The 20,034-nt window shown below is 37.2% G+C and overlaps 1 protein-coding gene across 3 annotated transcripts in view; it reads right to left on the reverse strand.

Annotated features, from left to right (window-relative positions):
• The window catches only part of AQR (aquarius intron-binding spliceosomal factor), a 121,683-nt gene that overhangs the window by 12,080 nt on the left and 89,569 nt on the right, over nt 1-20,034 (reverse strand). For 2 of the 3 annotated variants that reach the window (XM_082649008.1, XM_082649007.1), the window contains exons 32-35: nt 18,185-18,270; nt 13,025-13,199; nt 9,611-9,724; nt 6,543-6,905 (exon numbers count right to left, since the gene is read on the reverse strand). In XM_082649008.1, coding sequence (XP_082505134.1) covers nt 6,591-6,905; nt 9,611-9,724; nt 13,025-13,199; nt 18,185-18,270 — 690 coding nt within the window. In that variant the 3' untranslated portion in view covers nt 6,543-6,590. Of the gene's footprint in view, nt 1-6,387; nt 6,906-9,610; nt 9,725-13,024; nt 13,200-18,184; nt 18,271-20,034 lie in introns of those variants that run through there. The other variant, XM_082649006.1, reaches the window with a different exon arrangement.

A 20,034-nucleotide genomic window follows, 5' to 3' on the forward strand; every position in this document is an offset into this window, starting at 1 on the left:
ATTCACATTTTGGCACTTAAATACTACTTACTATAGCCCCTCCCCATTATATGTTTCTCATACCTTTTTCAATCCAAAACAAGTATTAATTTGGCTTTCACCTGTTAAGTATAAGCACTGTAACATTAAAGCATATTTTTTCATAGACCTCTTATTTCCTATCCTGATTTTGGCAACCTGGTCTCCTCTCTGGTATTCTAAACCTGAGAGGAATTGTTTAGTAGGCTTGCCTTACTCATCTGTGAAATATTAAGTGTTGCTCCTTCTACTTGGATTTGTTTCAAGCAAATAAGTTTAAAGAACAGCAAGGTAAGGAATTTGCCTGAATGTCAGATGGTGGTTCTGGTCCCAGTTCAACGAACCATAGTGTCCTAGGCAAACCACCCAATGCCTCAGTGTTCTCACCTACGAACTATGGCATTGTTGCCTGACATACAGTAGGTACTCAGTCCATGAATGCACAAGAATTAGATAGTTTCAAAGACACCTTCCAACTTTTTACTATTTTTTTTTTTTTTTTGCAGTACGCGGGCCTCTCACTGTTGTGGCCTCTCCCATTGCAGAGCACAGGCTCTGGACTCGCAAGCTCAGCAGCCATGGCTCACAGGCCCAGCCGCTCCGCGGCATGTGGGATCCTCCGGGACTGGGGCACGAACCAGTGCCCCGTGCATCGGCAGGGGGACTCCCAACCACTGCGCCACCAGGGAAGCCCCAACTTTTTACTATTTTTAATTCAATTCACTTCTGTGAAAAGTAGTCAACCAGCAAAATAAAATGCAAATTAACTAGCTCTATTCTTGTTCCACTACTATTCTTGGGGAAGTCTGGGATTAGAAGAAATCAGCACTGGAAAGTGCTACTAGAAGAAAATGGGTAATGAAAATACCATAATACAGTAACCACATTTATTGTAAATAACTGAACTAAAAACCAGAAGAAAACTCCCCTCAAAATGAACCAATCAATGAGAGTAGAAAAAGGTATTTTATACGATCACTTCCTATCAAGAACTCTTGACTTTTTTAAAAAGGTCAATAAAATCAGTTTCTCAAAAGAGCCATTTATATTAAACAAGGTATCTTCCAAGGAGAAGCAGTTACCATTGAGGTTCTTGCACTTAGATTTACTGCAAGAAGAGTGTTGGGTCAATGTACGACGTAAGTCAAAGATAGAGAGAGGATGGTGGGGACCATTATCTCTGGAGATCAACCAAGAGACAATTCAACATGTCCTATGCAAGGTAACTTTTGGGGTCCTTTATCTTACATTCTTCTTTAAGGAAATTTTCTTCATATTTGCCTAAATTTTCTTCTATTATCTCTTGTCCACCCCTATTTACCACGCTAAATCTTTTCCCCTTTTGAAACAGACTTTTAAAGAAAACAAACATTTAGAGAACTGAGAAAACAAGACACACTGGAAATACGGACTGTCCTTTTACTGCACAGTAAGAAATGAGAAAAGGTTAGTGTGAAATCCTGGACTCTAAAATTAAAATGTAAACAGAGAATGCTCAGTGACCTTTTCTTAGAAGGCTCACACGAACGAATGTCATGGTACATTGATCAAACTTCTATTCATTTGTATTTTCAGGATGTTGCTATTAATACCATGTGACACTCAAAAGTTAATTACACTATAATACGATATTTTGTACAAATCACTTCACCTCTACGTTCTTCTTCAGCTGTGCTACTTTAGCCTCTGGTTACTTAATGGAAAAACGATGTATTAAAGTCTTATTTTTGTAGGGGAGGGAAGACTTTACCTTCTTAGGTCTGTACCTGGGGCCTGTGAATTAAACTGTCAAAAGACAAATTAATAGGAGAAACAGCATGCAAATTTAATTGATGTTTTTAACTTTACTTCCAGGGGGGCTACACAGAAAAGTAAAAACTCCCCCCAAAAGCTGTTAGGCTTTGAAGCTTATATATCATTTTAACAAAGGACAATAAATTATGGAGAAGTAAATAGGCAAAAAAATAAGGGGGGCAGTTTGGGCTTTTAGGGGTGGTAGATTGTGGGCAAGTAAATACACGGGGAAATTAATGGAAGATAAGGGTCATTTTAGTAAGGTTTGTTTATGCAGACTCATTTCACAGCATCATCTCTGTGTCCCATGATAAGGGTTGTTGTCTTCTTCCTGGTACAGGAGAGAGAGGATACCTTTACAAATGGAAATTTATGTCATCTTTACAAAGGGAAATTTATGCCCTGCTTTTAGGCAGAAGCACAAGGACAGAGAATACTTCTTGCATCTGCTGTTTGTCAACTGCCTTCAGCTCAAAATAATCCTTATGACAAAGTAGCGTATTGGAGCTGGTATATTCTTATCCCCTTAATTTTCTAAGGGGGAATCAAAGTTCACTTGCTAATGTAAAAATACTGGCTCCCAAACTGTTCTGAGGAACTAGTTCTTTAGAATGTCTTATTTAAAAAAAAAAAAAAAGAAAAAGAAAGAGTTCTATGGTCAAATAAGCTTGCGATAATCAAATGCTAGATTAAACAAAGTTAACATGATTTTTTCCTGCAGGAAAGAACCTTTAATTAGCTAACAATGCATTGTTATTCTGCAAATGGGGAATGATAATTAATTGTGTTCCTCAAACTTATTTGACCATGGAACATGTTTTTCAAAGTATTTTTGAAGACGGGTGGTTTTGTAACATATGTTGAGAAATACTGGGATTAGCCATCTTTTATATGAAAGTGCAGAAGTTTAAGTAGCTAATGAAATAAGTGTAAGCCAAAAGGTAGAGCTGGCAATAAAGGTGGCAGTCAGCAGTAACTGTGCTGCATTCTGAGTCATGCTCCAGGGGACTGAGCTCAGGGTTGTCCCTATGAAGAAAAAAAGTGTCCAAAGCTTCTGGTTACCGCTGAATTAAAACCCCTTCTCGGGCACTGAAGAATAGCAATGGATAAAGAAAAAATGGTCTCATGTGCTCATTTCCATCCTTGGCTCTGTACAGCTCCAGTTGTATTATTCTTAAACATCTATTAACATGATTGCTTCATAATTACAAAGGCTAACTGCCAAGCATTTTTCACAGGAAGCAAGGCACTGCTTGTTTTTAACTGCTCTTCTGGTGCATGCAAAAGGGTCAGCATTCTTTAAAAAATCTTTTTTATCTTATTTTAATTGAAGAAACACCTCTAAAATACCATGTGAGTACAAGATAAAAAGGAAAAAGCACATTCAAGCTAGGTAAGTGCAACAATATAGATGATCTCGGGGTGGGGGAGTACAGGATACAGAATTGATGTTACCAATATATCCCAAGCACAATGGTACCTACTATCTCCATCTGGGTATGCTGTTCTGCTAGAAATTTTAATTTCAGCAGAGACCATCCTCAATGCTGCCATACGCTGATTTCCAGGTTTCCAATCAGTAAATTTGACCCTTGATCTTCAAAGGTCAACTGCCACCACGTGTTCCCTTCTTAATCCTCCTCCATACTCCCTGGATAGGGGCATAGCTACGCACCCAAGTCAGAGGACTGGCTGGCAATATCCTACACTGTCTCAAAGATTTGGGGGAAAATGCAGAGGGTGGGACTGGTATTTACCAAGCAACCAGGTGCCAGATGTTTTCATAAACATTACCCCATTAACAAACAAACAGATCTTTTCCCCATTTTGTAGATAAAACTGTGACTTACAGAGGTTATAACACCTGTCAAGGTCAAACCAAATGCTGATGAGCAAATTACGTAAAATTTGAGTCAGGTCTGGATGAGTCCAAAGTCTGTTTTACAATATCATGTTGTCCCCTGATCATAAAAACTTCATTTTTTATAGGAGCACAAATGGCCCATGTATACCATTTCTCTCAGTATCTAGCAAAATATCAACTTTTATCATCGCACTAACTTCAAGAGACCTGATAATATTTAGATCTTCTCATTCATTTGCCCAAATCAATAGAGCTATTTATTCCCAACTGCTGGTAATGTACTTTCTTAACTCAGCATTTTGTGAAAAAAAGTCTAAATACTTGAATTGCTTCATTTCATGCTCTTTCTCTTGGCATGTGACTTTTTGGTCTGCTTTTAAAAATAAACTCCAAAATCACGACATATTCAGATATGAAAAACAGGATGGAGAGCAATGGGAACACTAATCTGAAATGGTCACCTGGCTAGAATACCTGTGTCTGTAGTAATCCCAAATTAAATGGAAAAATTTTGAATTTATGAAGCAATTACTCATGTGTGGTTGATTAAAAAAAAAAGGCACAAAACTGCCCTGGACTATAGATTGGATTCTACCCCAGTCTCCCACAGTTGCCACCCTGGTTAAGACCATCTGATTCAGTTTCCTCATTATTTAAGTTTAGAAAAGATCTCTTAAGTTCCTTTAAAAATTCCACAATTCTATAGTCAACTGCAGTTCACTGGCCTTTCCAGTGAATAAACAATTTAAAATAATGCAAGTCCCACTTTCATCATCCCTTTCTTAATTTGACAGAGGCAAAGGAGTTATTCATCTTGCAGTTAAAATTTTCTTTTTAGTGTGATAGAAAACCAAGCAGCAAAGAAAAACGTTCAGCCACCCAGCTAGACAGAGTGATATACAGTGTTAGGAAAATGGTTTATTTAAGGAGAAAGCAGCACAACAGTTTTGCTTTACTTTGGTTGCAGGTCTCATGAGTCATTTCCTCCAAAGGGCAGAGGGAAAAATCAATCTTTTCCAGGAAAGACAGTAATATGGTAAAGCTTCTTTCCCTCTTGCTTAGCCTGATACTATATATTCACAGATGAACATAATTCTGAGTGCAAGTCCTCATACAGATGCCCATGACACCTGCTTTCAAATTCTTACACTCAGAGAAATTATGTAACAGACCATTTGGCTCCATCCTAACTCTGATAACAAACAGACCTAGGCTTCCTACATTCGTTTCCTTGGCATTTCACTCCCCTTATTATCCCATCACTTTCATCGTCCCCTTCCCCACCCGACACAATTGTTGATGCTGCAAGAAGCACTGTAAGACAGGAGTCTGAATGTTACCCACCACAGACTGGTAAACTTAAGCCAACATTAGTCACTCAAAAACATCACTGACTTGACATTCTGGGTTTAATTTCCTTATGAATTCATCATTGCTTCAAAATATCAAGATGAGAAACACTGGTCTGGTCACTGGCAGTGTGCAATTCTTGCTTAATTCTTCAAAAGTTCGTTGGACACGGTCAAGCCTAAAGGTAGATGCAGTAGATTTGGGGAAATGCTCCCCTTAGCCACTCTAGCAGATGTGGGAATGCGGAAGAGAACTAGTGGACAAGTTCACCCTTCCCACATACATATATTCATCTCTTCTCTGGTCACCATGCCCAGGGACCTTATAAGCAGAGGTCCATTGTCAGAAAACAGTCATACTCACTGTAAACTCTACCATCATAGGATCACCATTCAACCTCTCACTGATGTGAGGACGGCACAGTAATCTCAGTACAGCGCTCCTAAAACTACAAAGTGCATTTGAATCACCTGGGGACTTTGCTGTAATGCAGATTGAGATTTAACAGATCTGGGGTACAGCCCAAACTTTTGCATTTCTAGCAAATTTCAATGCAACACTGATGCTGCTGATTTGCAAACCACACCTGAGTAGCAAGGTCCTAGTACAGATGCCTTCCCAAATCTGGAGCACGTTTTTACCTTAAGGTCTCCTTATGGCTGGTTATCTATCAAGAGAACTAAACAGGGCAGAAAACTCAGAAGCTCTGCATTGGAAGAAATCCATCCTGAATACAGGAATTAATTAAGTTCACTGATTTTCACTGCCCGGACCCTGGACCTTTGTTCCTGCCCAAATGGATCTGCCAGATCCTTCTTGCTTAGATGAATGACAAATCTTGGCCCAGCCTCACCAGCCTTATCTGATATCATTCGGCCAGCAACTCAAACATTAATTGTGTAGCACCTGCAAAAATAAAAATGCAGGTTCCTAGGCCCTAACCCTGAGATTCTGATTCATTAGGCCTGGAGTGGCCCCCAAAATAAAGAGACATTCTAGGTGATTTTACACATTCTGAGATTTGGGGGAAGGAAATGCATGCCTTCTTTAATGGATCGGAGCAACTTATATCCTATGGTGTTGACGCCTTTCCATCCAGGAAGACAGCAAAGAAAGGAGGGGTAGAAAGAAACATGACTTGAGCATCTTACATTATGGTAGAAGAAATGATTTCCTCCCCAATTTGGACACTTGCTTGAAGTCATTTGTAGTTAATTCCAGTATATTTTGTCCTTTTCTTTAGCGAAGTTCACTAAAAATGTGAACTATTACTCTGTAGAAAATTCTTTTAATGTAGGTATGATTATAGATATAGTTATTTAATAATCAAAATATCAAAGGAATGGTTATTTATTCTTCTGACTGGACAAATAAAGTTGGAGTTGTTCACACACATTCTTTTTTCATATATACCAGAAGACAAACATTGAGATCAGCTAACAAAAATAAGGACTGAATATTAATTAGTGCCATTAAAATGGCAGAAGAATATGTAAAATACAAAAGGTAACTTTACCTAGACTTTATAAATGAAATGTCCTCCCTAAGAAGGGCTACAGTTTGGCTACTTGGTTTCTCTGGGGGCGGATGTGGCATCTTGAGGGGTGTTATTCTCCGCTGGTACAGCTACAGGTTCTGCCACAGTAGCAGTGATCTCGGATTCAGTAGGGATGGCCTCTGAACTGGAACTGTCTCCTGTGTGACTGGGGATGGTCTCAGTCTGAGAGGCTGAGGTTTCTTGACTGGAGCTGGCATCTGTTAGACTAGGTACAATGTCAGCTTGAGCAGGCGTGGCCTCTTCTTCTGTTTCCAATTCTGTTTCCTGACTTTGAACTTCTTCACCTTCTTCTAGCATAGCAGGTGGTAGCTGTAATAAAGTCTAAAGAGAAAAAAAAAGAAAAAAGAAAGAGAGAGAGAGGGAAGACATCAAAGAATCCAAATAAAAAGACACTGGCTTATAAAGTTAAGTTCTCACATTATCTTCCTAATTGATACTGTCACTGTAGAATTCTCCAAAACACTGCTGGCCATGTTATATTACAGATGTAACAACTCTGATGATAATGGCCTAAGTTTTACTGACTCCATGGAATATGCCTGCCTAGATATCAGATAATAATGATGAGATCATACATTACATCCTCAGGGAGAAAAACAATATCAAAAGCTATTAAATTTTTTAGCAAAGGAATTTATTGTAACACTCTGGAAAAACAGTGGCTGATTAGGACTGACTGCCACACCAACTCAAGAAAGGACCGACTTCAATCAAGGGGCCCTGTGAGGGGTGAGAAGGAACCAAGCCTTGAGACAAGGCCATGGCAGGGAGAGAGCAGCAGGGCACAGGCTCCTGTCCCACTTAACCAGAACACTGGAGCAGCTCTATATGCCTGGCTTCCCTTTTACCCCATGGCAGTCTGGAGCTAAAGCTGGGCTTCTCTCTTCAGGAACTGTTTCTCTTGTTGGAAACTGAAAAAATTTTAAAGTAGTATTCACAATGGCAGCACAAAATGTGAAATACTTAGCAATAAAACTAACAACATATGTATAAAGCCTGTATGCTGAAAACTGCCAAACACTGAGGAGAGAATTCAAAGAAGACCTAAAGAAGTGGAGAGAGGTATCATATTCATGGAAAGAAGACTCAATATTGTTAAGATGTTAATTTCCCCAAATTGATCCTAAGCAGTAATACTCCAGAATCCTAATCAAAACCTCAACATGCTTTTTCTGGGGGGTTGAAATAGACAAGCTGATTCTAAAATATATACAGAAAAGCAAAGGAACTAGAACAGCCAAAACCATTTTGAAACATAACAAAACTGAAGGACTCACATTATCTAATTTCAAGATTTACGATAAAGAAACTCTAATAAAGGTAGTGTAGTAAAGGCAAAAAGGAAAGATGCAAAGATCAACAGAACAGAATAGAAAGCCCAGAAGTAGACTCTCACACACGTGGCCAATTGATTTTTCTACTAAAACAAGGTGAGATCCTAAAAGTTCTCAAAATAAGAAAAAACAAAAGTGTAACTCTGTGTGGTGAAGGATGTTAATCAGATTTATTGTGGTGATTGTTTTGTAATATATAGAAATAGCAAATCATTATTTTATACACCTGAAACTAAAACTATATGTCAATTATATCTCAATTTGAAAAACTGCTTTTTTAATCTCAAAAAAAAAAAAAAAAATGACAAGGCAAGTCAACAGAGGGAAAAGATAGCCTTTTCAGGAAATGGTGCTGAAACAACTGGATATCCACACGCAAATGAGTAAAATGCAACCTTACCTTGCACCATATAAAAAAAATTAACCCACAATGTAGCATACCTCTAAATAGCAAATTAAACTATACAACTTCTAGAAGAAAACATTAGGGGAAAAAATCCCTGTAATTTTGGGTCAGGCTAAGTTCTTTTAGAACATAAAAAGCATGAATCACAGAAGAACAACTTGATACACTGGGACTTTGTCAAAATTTAAAACTGTTTTTTGAAAGACACTTAAAAATGAAAACACAGGTCACAGACTAGGAGAAAATATTCATAAAACAAACATCTGAGGAGGAACTTGTAGTCAGAATAAATTTTAAAACTCTCAAAACTCAATAATACAACCCAAAAAAGTGAGTGAGAGGCCTAAACAGACACATCCTCAAAGATATGCAGATGGTAAATAATCACATGAAAAGATGTTCAATATCAATTGTTATTAGAGAAGTGCCAATTAAAACCACAACGAGACCATTACACACCTACCGGAATGCTAAAATAAAAAGACCAAACATAGTAAGTGTGTGTGAGCTCTCATACATTGCTGGTGGGAATATAAAATGGTACAACCACTTTGTAAGACAGGTGGGCAGTTTCTTAAAAGAAGTTGAATACATACTTACCATACTATCCAACCATTCCACTCCTAGAAATTTACCCGAGACAAAGTACAAAGACTTGTAGGAGAACGTTCATAGTAGCTTTATTTGTAGCAGCCAAAATTGGAAACAACCCAAATGTCCATCACTGGATGAATGGGTAAACTTGGTAATCTGTATAATGGATTACTTATTCAGCAATAAAAGGAAAAGGACTACTGATACATTCTGAAACATAAATGAATATCAAAATAATGCTGAATAAAAGTAGGAAAAAAGAGTACATGCTGTATGAGTCTATTTACATAAATGTCTAAAAAATGGCGACTAATCTATTGTGACGTAAAGTAGATCCTTGGTTTCCTGGAGAAGGTGGAAAAGGAACTGGTGAGGGAGGAGAGGGATTATCAAGGTGTACGTGCAAGACTTTTGGGGATAATGGATATGTTCATCATCTCGATTATGGTGATGGTTTCATGGATATATACAAATATCAGAACATATCAAACTGTATACTTTAGATATGTGGAATTTATTGTATGCCAAATTATATCTACAAAAGATGTTTTTAAAATATGGATGTTACATGAATAGTAATCTACTTTGGTTTAGCTGGTTTCCTGCAAGGAATCAAATATGTTAAAGATTTATTCGGCAACAGAGAAGATTCTCCAGCAAGAAAAATAAGAGTCAATTTTGAGAAAACTTACCTGATGATAATGATGTGTGGTCTGTATCAAATGCATATACATGTTGTATACAAAGTTTGCCATCTGGGGCATATTCTTTATTATCTGTACTTCATGAGATGGTCTCTCTCCATTCTAGAAGACGGCAAAAAGAAAGTTAAGTATAATCACTTATATGTGGAAATCTAAAATATGACACAAATGAACTTAACTACGAGACAGAAACAGACTCAGAGACATAGAGAACAGATTTGTGGTTGCCGGGGGGGTGGGGGTAGGTGGGTAAGGGAGGTATGGATTGGGAGTTTGGGATTAGCAGATGCAAACTATTATGTATAGAATGGATAAACAACAAGGTCCTACTGTATAGCACAGGGAGCTATATTCAATATCCTGTGATAAACCATAATGGAAAAGAGTATGAAAAAGAGTGTATATTTGTATAACTCAATCACTTCCTGTACATCAGAAACTAACGCAGCATTGTAAATCAACTATACATCAATAAAATAAATTTAAAAAAAAAAAGAAAAAGAAAGTTAAGTATAGAGTGAAAGACACTGAAAGCTAACACTTCAACAGAAGCCCATGTCTCCATCTTACGTATGAACACTATTTGACTATTAGGGTTTGGAGGAAATAAGAACAGTAAGAGGACATTAAGATGTAAGTGTTAGAGTCGAATAAGGATTTCATGAAGAGAAGTGATTCAATTTAAATTGAGAAAAGGCAGAGATGAGGAGAGAGCTAAGAGTCACTAGCTTTTAATATAATTTCAAGTTGGTAAGTAAAACATGAGTCTTGGTCTACTAACTAATGTAGAAAATTCATAACAAATAAGCAATCATTTGAATAGAAAAAAACCATCAACATGGTCTCAAGTAGTGGTCTCCAATACCACATACGCTCCAAAGGCAAGTCTCAAGACTATTCACAAAGAAAATATTAAAATTATTATTCCCATTTATGTTTTTCTAAAAAATAAGAAGCTATCATTTATTATTACTTAATATATAGACTGTTAGTCATGAGGGTTAATATTTGCCAGTTTTCTTTTTTTGGCCATGCCATGCTGCTTGTGGGATCTTAGTTCCCCAACCAGGGATCAAACCTGTGCCCCCTGCTGTGGAAGCATGAAGTCCTAACCACTGGATCCCCAGTGAATTCCGGCAAGATTTTTTTTTCTTTACTAATAAAGCGTATGGTCAAAAATGTTGGCAAATAGTAGTTTAAGGTGTAAATTTTGTAGTACCCATCAGAACCATGTGGGGAAAGTGTTAAATAACAGAGGCCTGGGCTGTAGCCCCCCAGTGATTTCGATTCAGTAGGTCTGAGGGAGAACGAGGTGATTCTGATGCAGTAGCTTCTGACAACAACCTGAGAAACACCACTCTATCAGTGTAGGTAAAGTGGTAAAGCAAATGAAGAAAACAGAAAATGTGCACTTCTTCTAAACCATCTGAGAATAAAGATTAAGAACTTTCCTATTTAAAGTCAATTGTAAAATTTTTATAAAGTCTCATCCTATCTTACTGTACAATTCAGAAAATCATAGAGGTAAAAAACATATCAAGAAAAAGGATTTCACCTTAAAGTGACAAATTATTTAAAGCACATAAAGTTAGAAATATTTAGTACATTAAATAGCATTTCTCAGAATTAAGCAGGACGGTGGTATTGCACATAAGCAGGTGTTCTTTGGACGGTGGTCACTTCCTGTAACGGTCACAACTTCTGTGTGCAAAGACTGCCATGCTGTTACAACTACGGAATATTGCCTTTAAAGCATGGAAGTCTTTCTGTTTGTTTGTATTTGCATATTTTCTGGCGGCTTTGCTGGGAGAAGCCTCTCCTGAGATTCAGGGCTGCGCAGTCCTCCTCACCCCTCACACTGTCTCCTGAGCAGAGGATGGGGAGATGCTCCCAGCCCTCAGCCCCCAGGGCTTGAGTCCATGGTACTGCCCAGAGCACCACTTTCCAAACCTTCTGTTCCTTGGTATTGCCTCCAGGTGTGTCTGCAGCCCTTGGCTAGGAAGCACCTGGAGAGTGTGTTAAACCTGAAGACACCTAGCCTCTGCCCCAGACCTCTCATCAGCAATGTGCCTGTTTAATAATCAGTCCACAAAAGATTGAGAACCTCATAGCTATAGGACTGTGTCCAGACCTCAGAGCCTGACACTCAAGGCTGCACATGGCCCCACCCCATTGTATCGTTCCATCCTTTCCCTTCTATTCCTCCACAGCAGCATTTCTTTTATTTAAAGGAAAAAAAAACAATTAAAAAAAAGTTCTTAACATTATTACAAAACAAACACACAGAATTTAACTTTATTATTTTTTTTAAAGAGGGGTGGGTGGAATTCCCTGGCAGTCCAGTGGTTAGGACTCTATGCTCTCATTGCCGAGGGCCTGGGTTCAATCCCTGGTCAGGGAACTAATCCTGCAAGCCACACAAGTGAGGCCAAAAAATGAAAAAATAAAAAAAAATTTTTAAAAATAAAAAAAAGAGAGGTGGGGAAAAGAAATATACTGTGAACATTTAAGACAGTTTTATTTAAAATTCAATGGACCTCCAAGACATTTCATTAAATGAAAAACACAAAGCCCAAAAGTCTATAGTATGCTGACCTTCATGTAAGAAAGAAAACAACGTAAGAAAATAAAGTTACCTGCTCCTTTGTGCAAAAGTAAGGCTAAGCCAGAAACTGAAGGGATAATGTTACCTCTGGGAGCTGAGGGTGGGAAAGGGAAGAAAGAAGGGGAGATAGGAGATGGGTAGCAGGGATGAGGAGAGAGTGGCACTTCTGAGTTAAGTGTTTGTGCTATTCCCTGACACCTTCCCTCAGAATGCAAGCTTCTTGAGGGTTCTCCAAGAGTTAAACCAGTTATTACTCTGTTATCAAGTAATTAGTTAAGTTCTCCTTACAAAGCTGAAGAGAGGCAGTATAGTATGATGATGATTAACATGGACTCTGGAGTCAGGCTGTCTGGGTTTTTAAATCTTGGACTCTCCATCTACTCAGATGTGTGGCTTAACTACTTAACTTCTCGGAGCCCCAGTTTCCAACATATGGAAAGTGAGGTTAATAAGAAAACCTATTGAACAGGGCTGTTACTGAGATGAAATGAGATCATGTATGTAATGTAACATTTATTGAGTACTCACCATGTATCAGGCTATTAGCTTTGACATACATTATTTTATTTCCTATTAGTAACCTGTTCAATAGGTTTTATTAACCCCATTTTCCATATGTTGGAGACTGGATCAGAGAAGTTGCCTGATATGTGGTGAGTACTCAGTAAATGTTAGCTGGTATTATTTTTACATAGAAAATATTAATTCAGTTCCTTAGTGTAAGGAGCACTCTAAACCAGTGTTCAGATGATTTATGTGATGATGCTCTTTGCTAATGTGGTCACCTGTAGGCTTACCTTTCTACTGGTTGGGAAAGGTTCTGTTGGAATTATATGCAAATGAAGTGGGCGGGCTGTGAGCTGGCTGAAAGCTGGAGTTAGTTCAAAACAGTTTTGGAAGAGGGATACTCTGGCGAAGATATAAAGTCCAAGTCTGGCTCTAGACATGGCCACCACTAAGCGACGGACATCCCTTTGAGAAACAAATAAAATGAATTAAAACATATCAAGATTAGTAACATATTTATGCAGCCTTTTATTTTTAAAACATATTCCACTAAATATTCCTGTTAAGCTGTGGCAATACTGCCTAGAGCACCACTTTCCAAACCTTCTGTTCCTTGGTATTGCCTCCAGGTGTGTCTGCAGCCCTTGGCTAGGAAGCACCTGGAGAGTGTGTTAAACCTGAAGACACCTAGCCTCTGCCCCAGACCTCTCATCAGCAATGTGCCTGTTTAATAATCAGTCCACAAAAGATTGAGAACCTCATAGCTATAGGACTGTGTCCAGACCTCAGAGCCTGACACTCAAGGCTGCACATGGCCCCACCCCATTGTATCGTTCCATCCTTTCCCTTCTATTCCTCCACAGCAGCATTTCTTTTATTTAAAGGAAAAAAAACAATTAAAAAAAAGAGTTAAGCTTCTTAAAAATTTAAGAGAATAAACATTAAGTTAATCAATGTTATGTAACTAGTTAACCAAGTAAGAAGTTAATGCTTTATTACCAACTTCTATGTTTTTTTTGCGGGGAGAGGGTGGGGAGAATCACAAAATAACCAATGACTGATTAAAAAGATGTAAGTTGCTATACTAGTATTACGATACAGTTCGGTTGTCAGTTACCAATTTACTGTATCACCACCATTGAGTCAATTCAAACCAGCCCTTGCTCCATTTCACCTACCAAATTCCCATGCTCTGTCAAAGTTAATGGGTCAAATTTTACTTCCTAGATAACTCTTATCATACTGTTTTATACTTATTTATAATAATAATTACAAATACAAACAGAAATACAGTATGACGAATGATATAATAATACCATCTCTTATTCATGCATTTACTCTAGTACCTACGCCCAATGGCTGGACTATACTAGGTCCCAGTGTTCACATAAACAGTAATAAAAATGCCAAAATGCATGAGTCAGCTATACATGTAGCTGTCTATCTGATGAACGATAGCAGCTTTCTTTATCTTTCAGAAAGAATACGTTCTTAAAACTTTATCTGAATTTACTTGAATCAAATGAACTTATTTCCAAAACAGAAACAGACTTAGAGAATGAACTTATGGTTACCAGGGGGGAAGTGGGGTGGGGAGGGATAGATTGGGAGTTTGGGATTGACAGGTACACACTGCTATATTTAAAACAGATAACCAACAAGGACCATGTAAAAAAGAAAAAAAAAAAATTACAAAAGAGTGGCTATGTGTACAAGGAAAAAAAAATTATAAAAGAGTGGCTATGTAAGTTTAATTTCACTTCACTATTAGTTAGAATGTGTTTTAGTAAGAAAATATAGTTTTGGTTTCAAATACAGAGGACAGCTTGTTTTCTTGAGATGCTCAGATGGCTATTATAAATTTGCGAGTATTCTACAAAAGAGAAGACGTTCATGAATAATAATAAAATCTGGTACAGTCATCCCTAACTCCTGAAAGAAAGTGTTAAAGAGTGTTACAGAGGTCAAATGTTACAAAGATCATATAATAACCAGACAGAGAATCGGGAATTGGAATATTTATCAAATGGCTTTTCTTTGTCTCTGCATAATGCAAGATATTTGGGGAATATCTCTAATTCAGCCTCATTTTCTATTGTGTTTTATGGCCTTGATAAGGATCTAGTTTCCCTTATCAGGAGGGACTGTGCAACATCATATATAATAGCAGTTATGTTGAGGGGGTATCCCCACCTCCCAGCAACCCAAACTAAGAGAAGTTCATTTAGGTATGAGGAGAAAGCATACCCATTCGCAGTAGCTTTGAGGAATTTCTACACTTGTGACACCCTGGATTCACGAAGGAAATGTCACCTTCTAGGTCACTGCAGGCCAAATTGTTTTTACTTCCTCCACATCCCTTAGAAGCCCGAGGGGTCACGCTATAGGTGGGTGGTTCCAAAACTAGTAACTGGATATACAATGCTGGAAATACTTAGCATGAGTTCTCACCTAAGTATTATAAACTTAATAAAAACACTGTTAAAACAATGTTGTCAGGGAAAAAGGTGGGGAGGGCATGGTGGAAGGAGGTGACCTAAGCTGTTGTTTTCATGGTAATCCCTGTATTATGATATTCAGTTCTCCCTTTCTCATCCAGAAGGCTCTATCTCTAGGCAGAGCAGTGACAATGAACCTGTTCCTCTGAGGAACTTTTCCCTCCAGTCCTTAGTACTGTAGGACAGTTAAGTGGCTCTACTAAGCTCGATCTCCACTGTACATGAGGAGAATTAGACTAAAATCTTCTGCAGAATCAAATGTAGGTATTTTCCAAGGACATGTTTAATGTCTCCTCCACTGGATTCTAAGCTCCATGCGGACAGAGATAATGAATGTTAGATTTACTACTATATATCAAGAACCCATCACATTGCCAAATAATAAAAGGATCTAAGAACATCTGTTAAATGAATGAGCAAACACTATAAACATAACAAACTACCAGGGAAAAAAAGCAAAGGGTGGCAGCATGAAAAGCCAGGGTTCCTTGGAGCTGTATCTTGAAACCAGGGCAATGAGAACTACCACCTTTCACAGTCCCCAGAAGATGGCTGGACAGAAACAGCACTGTTAAACAACAAGCCATCACTCTGATAGAGCCCCTACAAGGAGACAACGCAGGAAAGTTACAGTTTCACTGCTTTGCTCTGAACAAGTCACAAGCATTTCTATTTGTAGCTGGGCTATTCAAGTCAGTAGGGACAAGAACAATGAATGTTGGAAAAGGAACCAGAAATGTCTCACTACTCTAGCTTCTAAACAGCTCCACAGTGTCCTAAAACAGGTCTCTGGAACTGACGCTCAATAGCCTGGCTCCTAAACAATCACCTGATTAGTCTATCCTGGATGAAAAAAAGATGTGGGTAAAAGAAGAAAGGCAGGCACTTGGGAAAACGGCTTAGTAGCTTCTTAAAGGGTTAAACACAGAGTTACTATATGACCCAGCAATTCCACTCCAAGGTCTACACCCAAGAGAAAGGAAAACATACTTCCACACAAAACTTGTACATGAATGTTCACAACAGCATTAGTCCTAATAGCCTAAAAGTAGAAACAACCCAAGTGTCCACCAAGTGATGAATGGATAAATAAAAAGTAAAAAATTCACACAAAAAATAATGAAATATTATTTAGCAATTAAAAGTAATGAAGTACTGACATATGCTACAACATGGATGAATCTTGAACACATTATGCTAAGTGATTTCATTTATATGAAGCGTCCAGAATAGGCAAATCTATAGACATATAGTAGAATAGTGGCTGCCAAGGGCTTAGGGGAGAGGGGAGGGGAGTAACTGCTGACAGGTATAGGGTGATAAAAATGTTCTAAAATCGTGAAGATAGCTGCATAACTATGAATATACTAAAAATCATTGAACTGTACACTTAAAATAGGTGAATTGTATGGTATGTGAATTATATCCCAATAAAGCTATTAGTAAAAAGAGAAATATGGAAGAAAGTAGGTTTCCTTGGTCTCTTGAGACTTGAAAAACAAAATATTTTACTACTTCCTAGAAAAAGAAAGATATGAAAGATTGTATCTACAAACCAAAAACTTCTATGAGGAGTTTGATAAAATTCTAGCTAAGATACCTAACCTATCTGGAGAGTTGAATTGTAAATCATAGGTCAATTGACTTTTTCCCCTCTATGATTTAATAACACTACCACCACCACCAGCAGCCCCCGAAGAAGAAGGTAGACTTCCAAAAGGGAAGTTTGGCAAATACAAAGAAGACTAATTTATCTGGATAAAGAAAATTTAGATATGTAAGACAACAATGAGATCAGGTTCTTTTTTAAGCCTTCATTTATAAGCATTTTATTATCATCATCTTTCTCTTTATTTTTTTTTAAGTTTCCAGAAGTCAGGTAAAAAACAGCATAGAAATAAAGTCATGGGAATGTGAAAAAGACAAAAAAAGCACTACAGAGTAAGAAAAAGGGAAGAGGAAGAAGCAGTATTCACGTATTCATACTGTGAGTTTGGGTAAGAGATTTTAATTATGTAAATCATAATGATACCCTATGCAGCAGCAGCTATAAATTTCAATGTGGAAATGAAACCGCTTTTTAGAAAAGTTAGTCTCCAAAACATGTTTGACACTTAAGTAAAAACACACTGTATTTTAGAATGCTATAGTATTGAAACAATTTCTTGAAACATTACATCTTTGTTTACTCTTACGTAAAAGTTATCGGTCTAATGGAACCTGATCACTCTGGGTTAAGCACCAAATAGATCTTGACTTAATGACAACATTATGAGAGCTTGCAGAATTTTCTTTTTATATTCATCAAATAGAATAATAAAATGAACTCTCCTTATAGTTTTGCTAGTAAGTCATATGAGATGAACGTTTATATAAACTAAATGGCTGCTTTGTAACAAGGAGATATTATTCCCATAAATCCCCAGCACATAAATACATCACAATAAATGATAAAAATATATTACTGTTCGTTTTGACAATTCTTAATCATGGGAGAACAAATGGTTCCTTTATCCTAACACTGAAGCTAAAAGACTGTGTAGGGAAAAGTGAGAAATCCTGTGCAATGCAAAGTTTACTCTTAGACTTTTTACCACTTTACCTCCTTTAATTTCTGACATTAAGTTTCAAACAGACATAGGAGATACATACATACATACATACATATATATATATATATATATATATTATGATTAAATGCTATCTCTGACTGTTCCTGAAGAGTAAAAAAGTTAAAATTACTGAAACATTTAAGATTCAAAAAATTCAGAAGCAATGGCAATGATTAACTAACTATACAAAGAATATGCTACTGCTACAGTCCAACAAAAAGCACCAAAAGTTAATTAATTAAACTTTCAACATAAAATTTAAAACTACTTAGCCACAGAAGCTCAAAATTAAAGCATACAGTAAAGTTCAACACTATTATGAAAATGCTTCCTTACATACCTCAGATGGCCCACTGCCCTGGTTCGTACTAGAGAAAGAAGAATATAATCATTCTGTTGACCTTGAAATCTGTCAACGGTTGTCACCTGAGGCCAAAATAAAGGGGGGATATGGTATATTTTCAAAAGCAAAAACTCTAGAGAGATCATTTAAATAAAGTGCTAGAAATAAAAATCTTATCCTTAAAATAATCAATCCCCAAAGAACATGACTATATACTTGGAATCGAAAGAACAAGTTAATGAACACTATGAAATAAACCATGGTAACCAGATTCGGCTATGTCCCTATGTTATTCACACTTATAGCACTCATCTTTAACTCTGCAGATACCTAAGTAACTATTATATTTGTGGAATTAACAATCTTCCCCCTACTAGACTACTCAGCTCCATGAAAGCAGGGACTGGGATTCAGCTAATTATATACCTGATAAGCAACATTTTAAATGTACAATTTAATAAATTTTGACAATATATACTCCCAAATAACCACCACCACAATCACAATTTCCATTAGCTCAGTCCCTTTTGTCATCAAATCTGTATCCCACAGCCCCAGGCAACCACTGATCAGCTTTCTGTCACTATAGATTATTTTGTTGCCAGTTCTAGAATTCCATAAAAATGGAATCATAAATTAGAAGTTCATACCTTTTTACTGGTGAATAGTATTCCACCGAACGAATACACTACAATTTGTTTATTCATTCCCTTGTTCACGGAATTTGGGTTGTTTCTAGTTTAGGGCTATTTTGAATAAAGCTGCAATGAATATTCATGTCCAAATACTTTTGTATAAATACATTTTTATTGCTCTTGGATAAATATCTGGGGGTAAAATTGCTGGACTGTGTGGGTGTTTATAAGAAACTGTCAAACTGTTTTCCAAAGTTGCTGTACACACATTCACTAGCACTGTTCCAGTTCCAGAGTTCTAGTTGCTCCACGTCCTTGCCAACACGTGGTATACTGTCAATCTTTATAATTTTAGCCATTCTGTTGGATGTGTAGTGGTGCATCACTGTAGTTTTAATTGCATTTTCCCTGACAACTAGTGATGGTAAGCATTTTTTCATGTGCTTATTGTCCATTTGTATGCTGTCCAATTCATTTGCCAATTCTGTATTGGGTTGTCTATATTTTACAATGACTTTTATAGGAGTTCATATATTCTGGATATAGTCCTTTGCTCTTATGTATGGATATTATACCTGGAAATTCTGTTGTCATCCTGACCATGTGGAGAGCTTGTCTGAGAACTGGGCTCACAGATTGAGGACAGCAGAGCAGAAAGATGAAATGAACCTTGGTCTTTCATGACATCATTGCGTCACACTGTAACCTAACCTGGAGCCACACTACTTTCATCTTCTTGTTATGAGAGAGAGTAACTTTCCTTATTGTTTAAGTTTTTCTATTACTCATAAATAAAAGGACTCAGACACTGAGGTTCTTCTATTTCTAAACTTCCTATATTTCAAAGTTATTAGTTTCTCATTTTCACTCTCTATATCCCTTATGGAGTGTTCTACAGTGCCTGTTCCTCCCCATTCCTTTTAATTTTGTCTCCATTTCTTTGATTTTGTTTTATTTTCTGCCAGTTCACATTTCATCTCTTCCTGGGTTCTTCAATTTCTCTGTTTTGTAGCCTTCCCTCACAGAAATGCATACTTCATTAAGTATCTTAAAATTCATACCCAAATATGCATTCAAAATTTTCATCTATTCTAGGCCAACATGTTTTCTGGAGAATGTTATCTTGTCAATTAGTTTGTTCGGATGCTCTTTCCCTCATTTATAAATTGAGCTTGTGCTAGTTTCCTTTTCTCCTCTATTTTACCACTGATT

This window comes from Grampus griseus (assembly GCF_964374135.1).
Source record: "Grampus griseus genome assembly, chromosome: 2".
In the NCBI taxonomy this organism is placed as follows: Eukaryota; Metazoa; Chordata; class Mammalia; order Artiodactyla; family Delphinidae; genus Grampus; species Grampus griseus.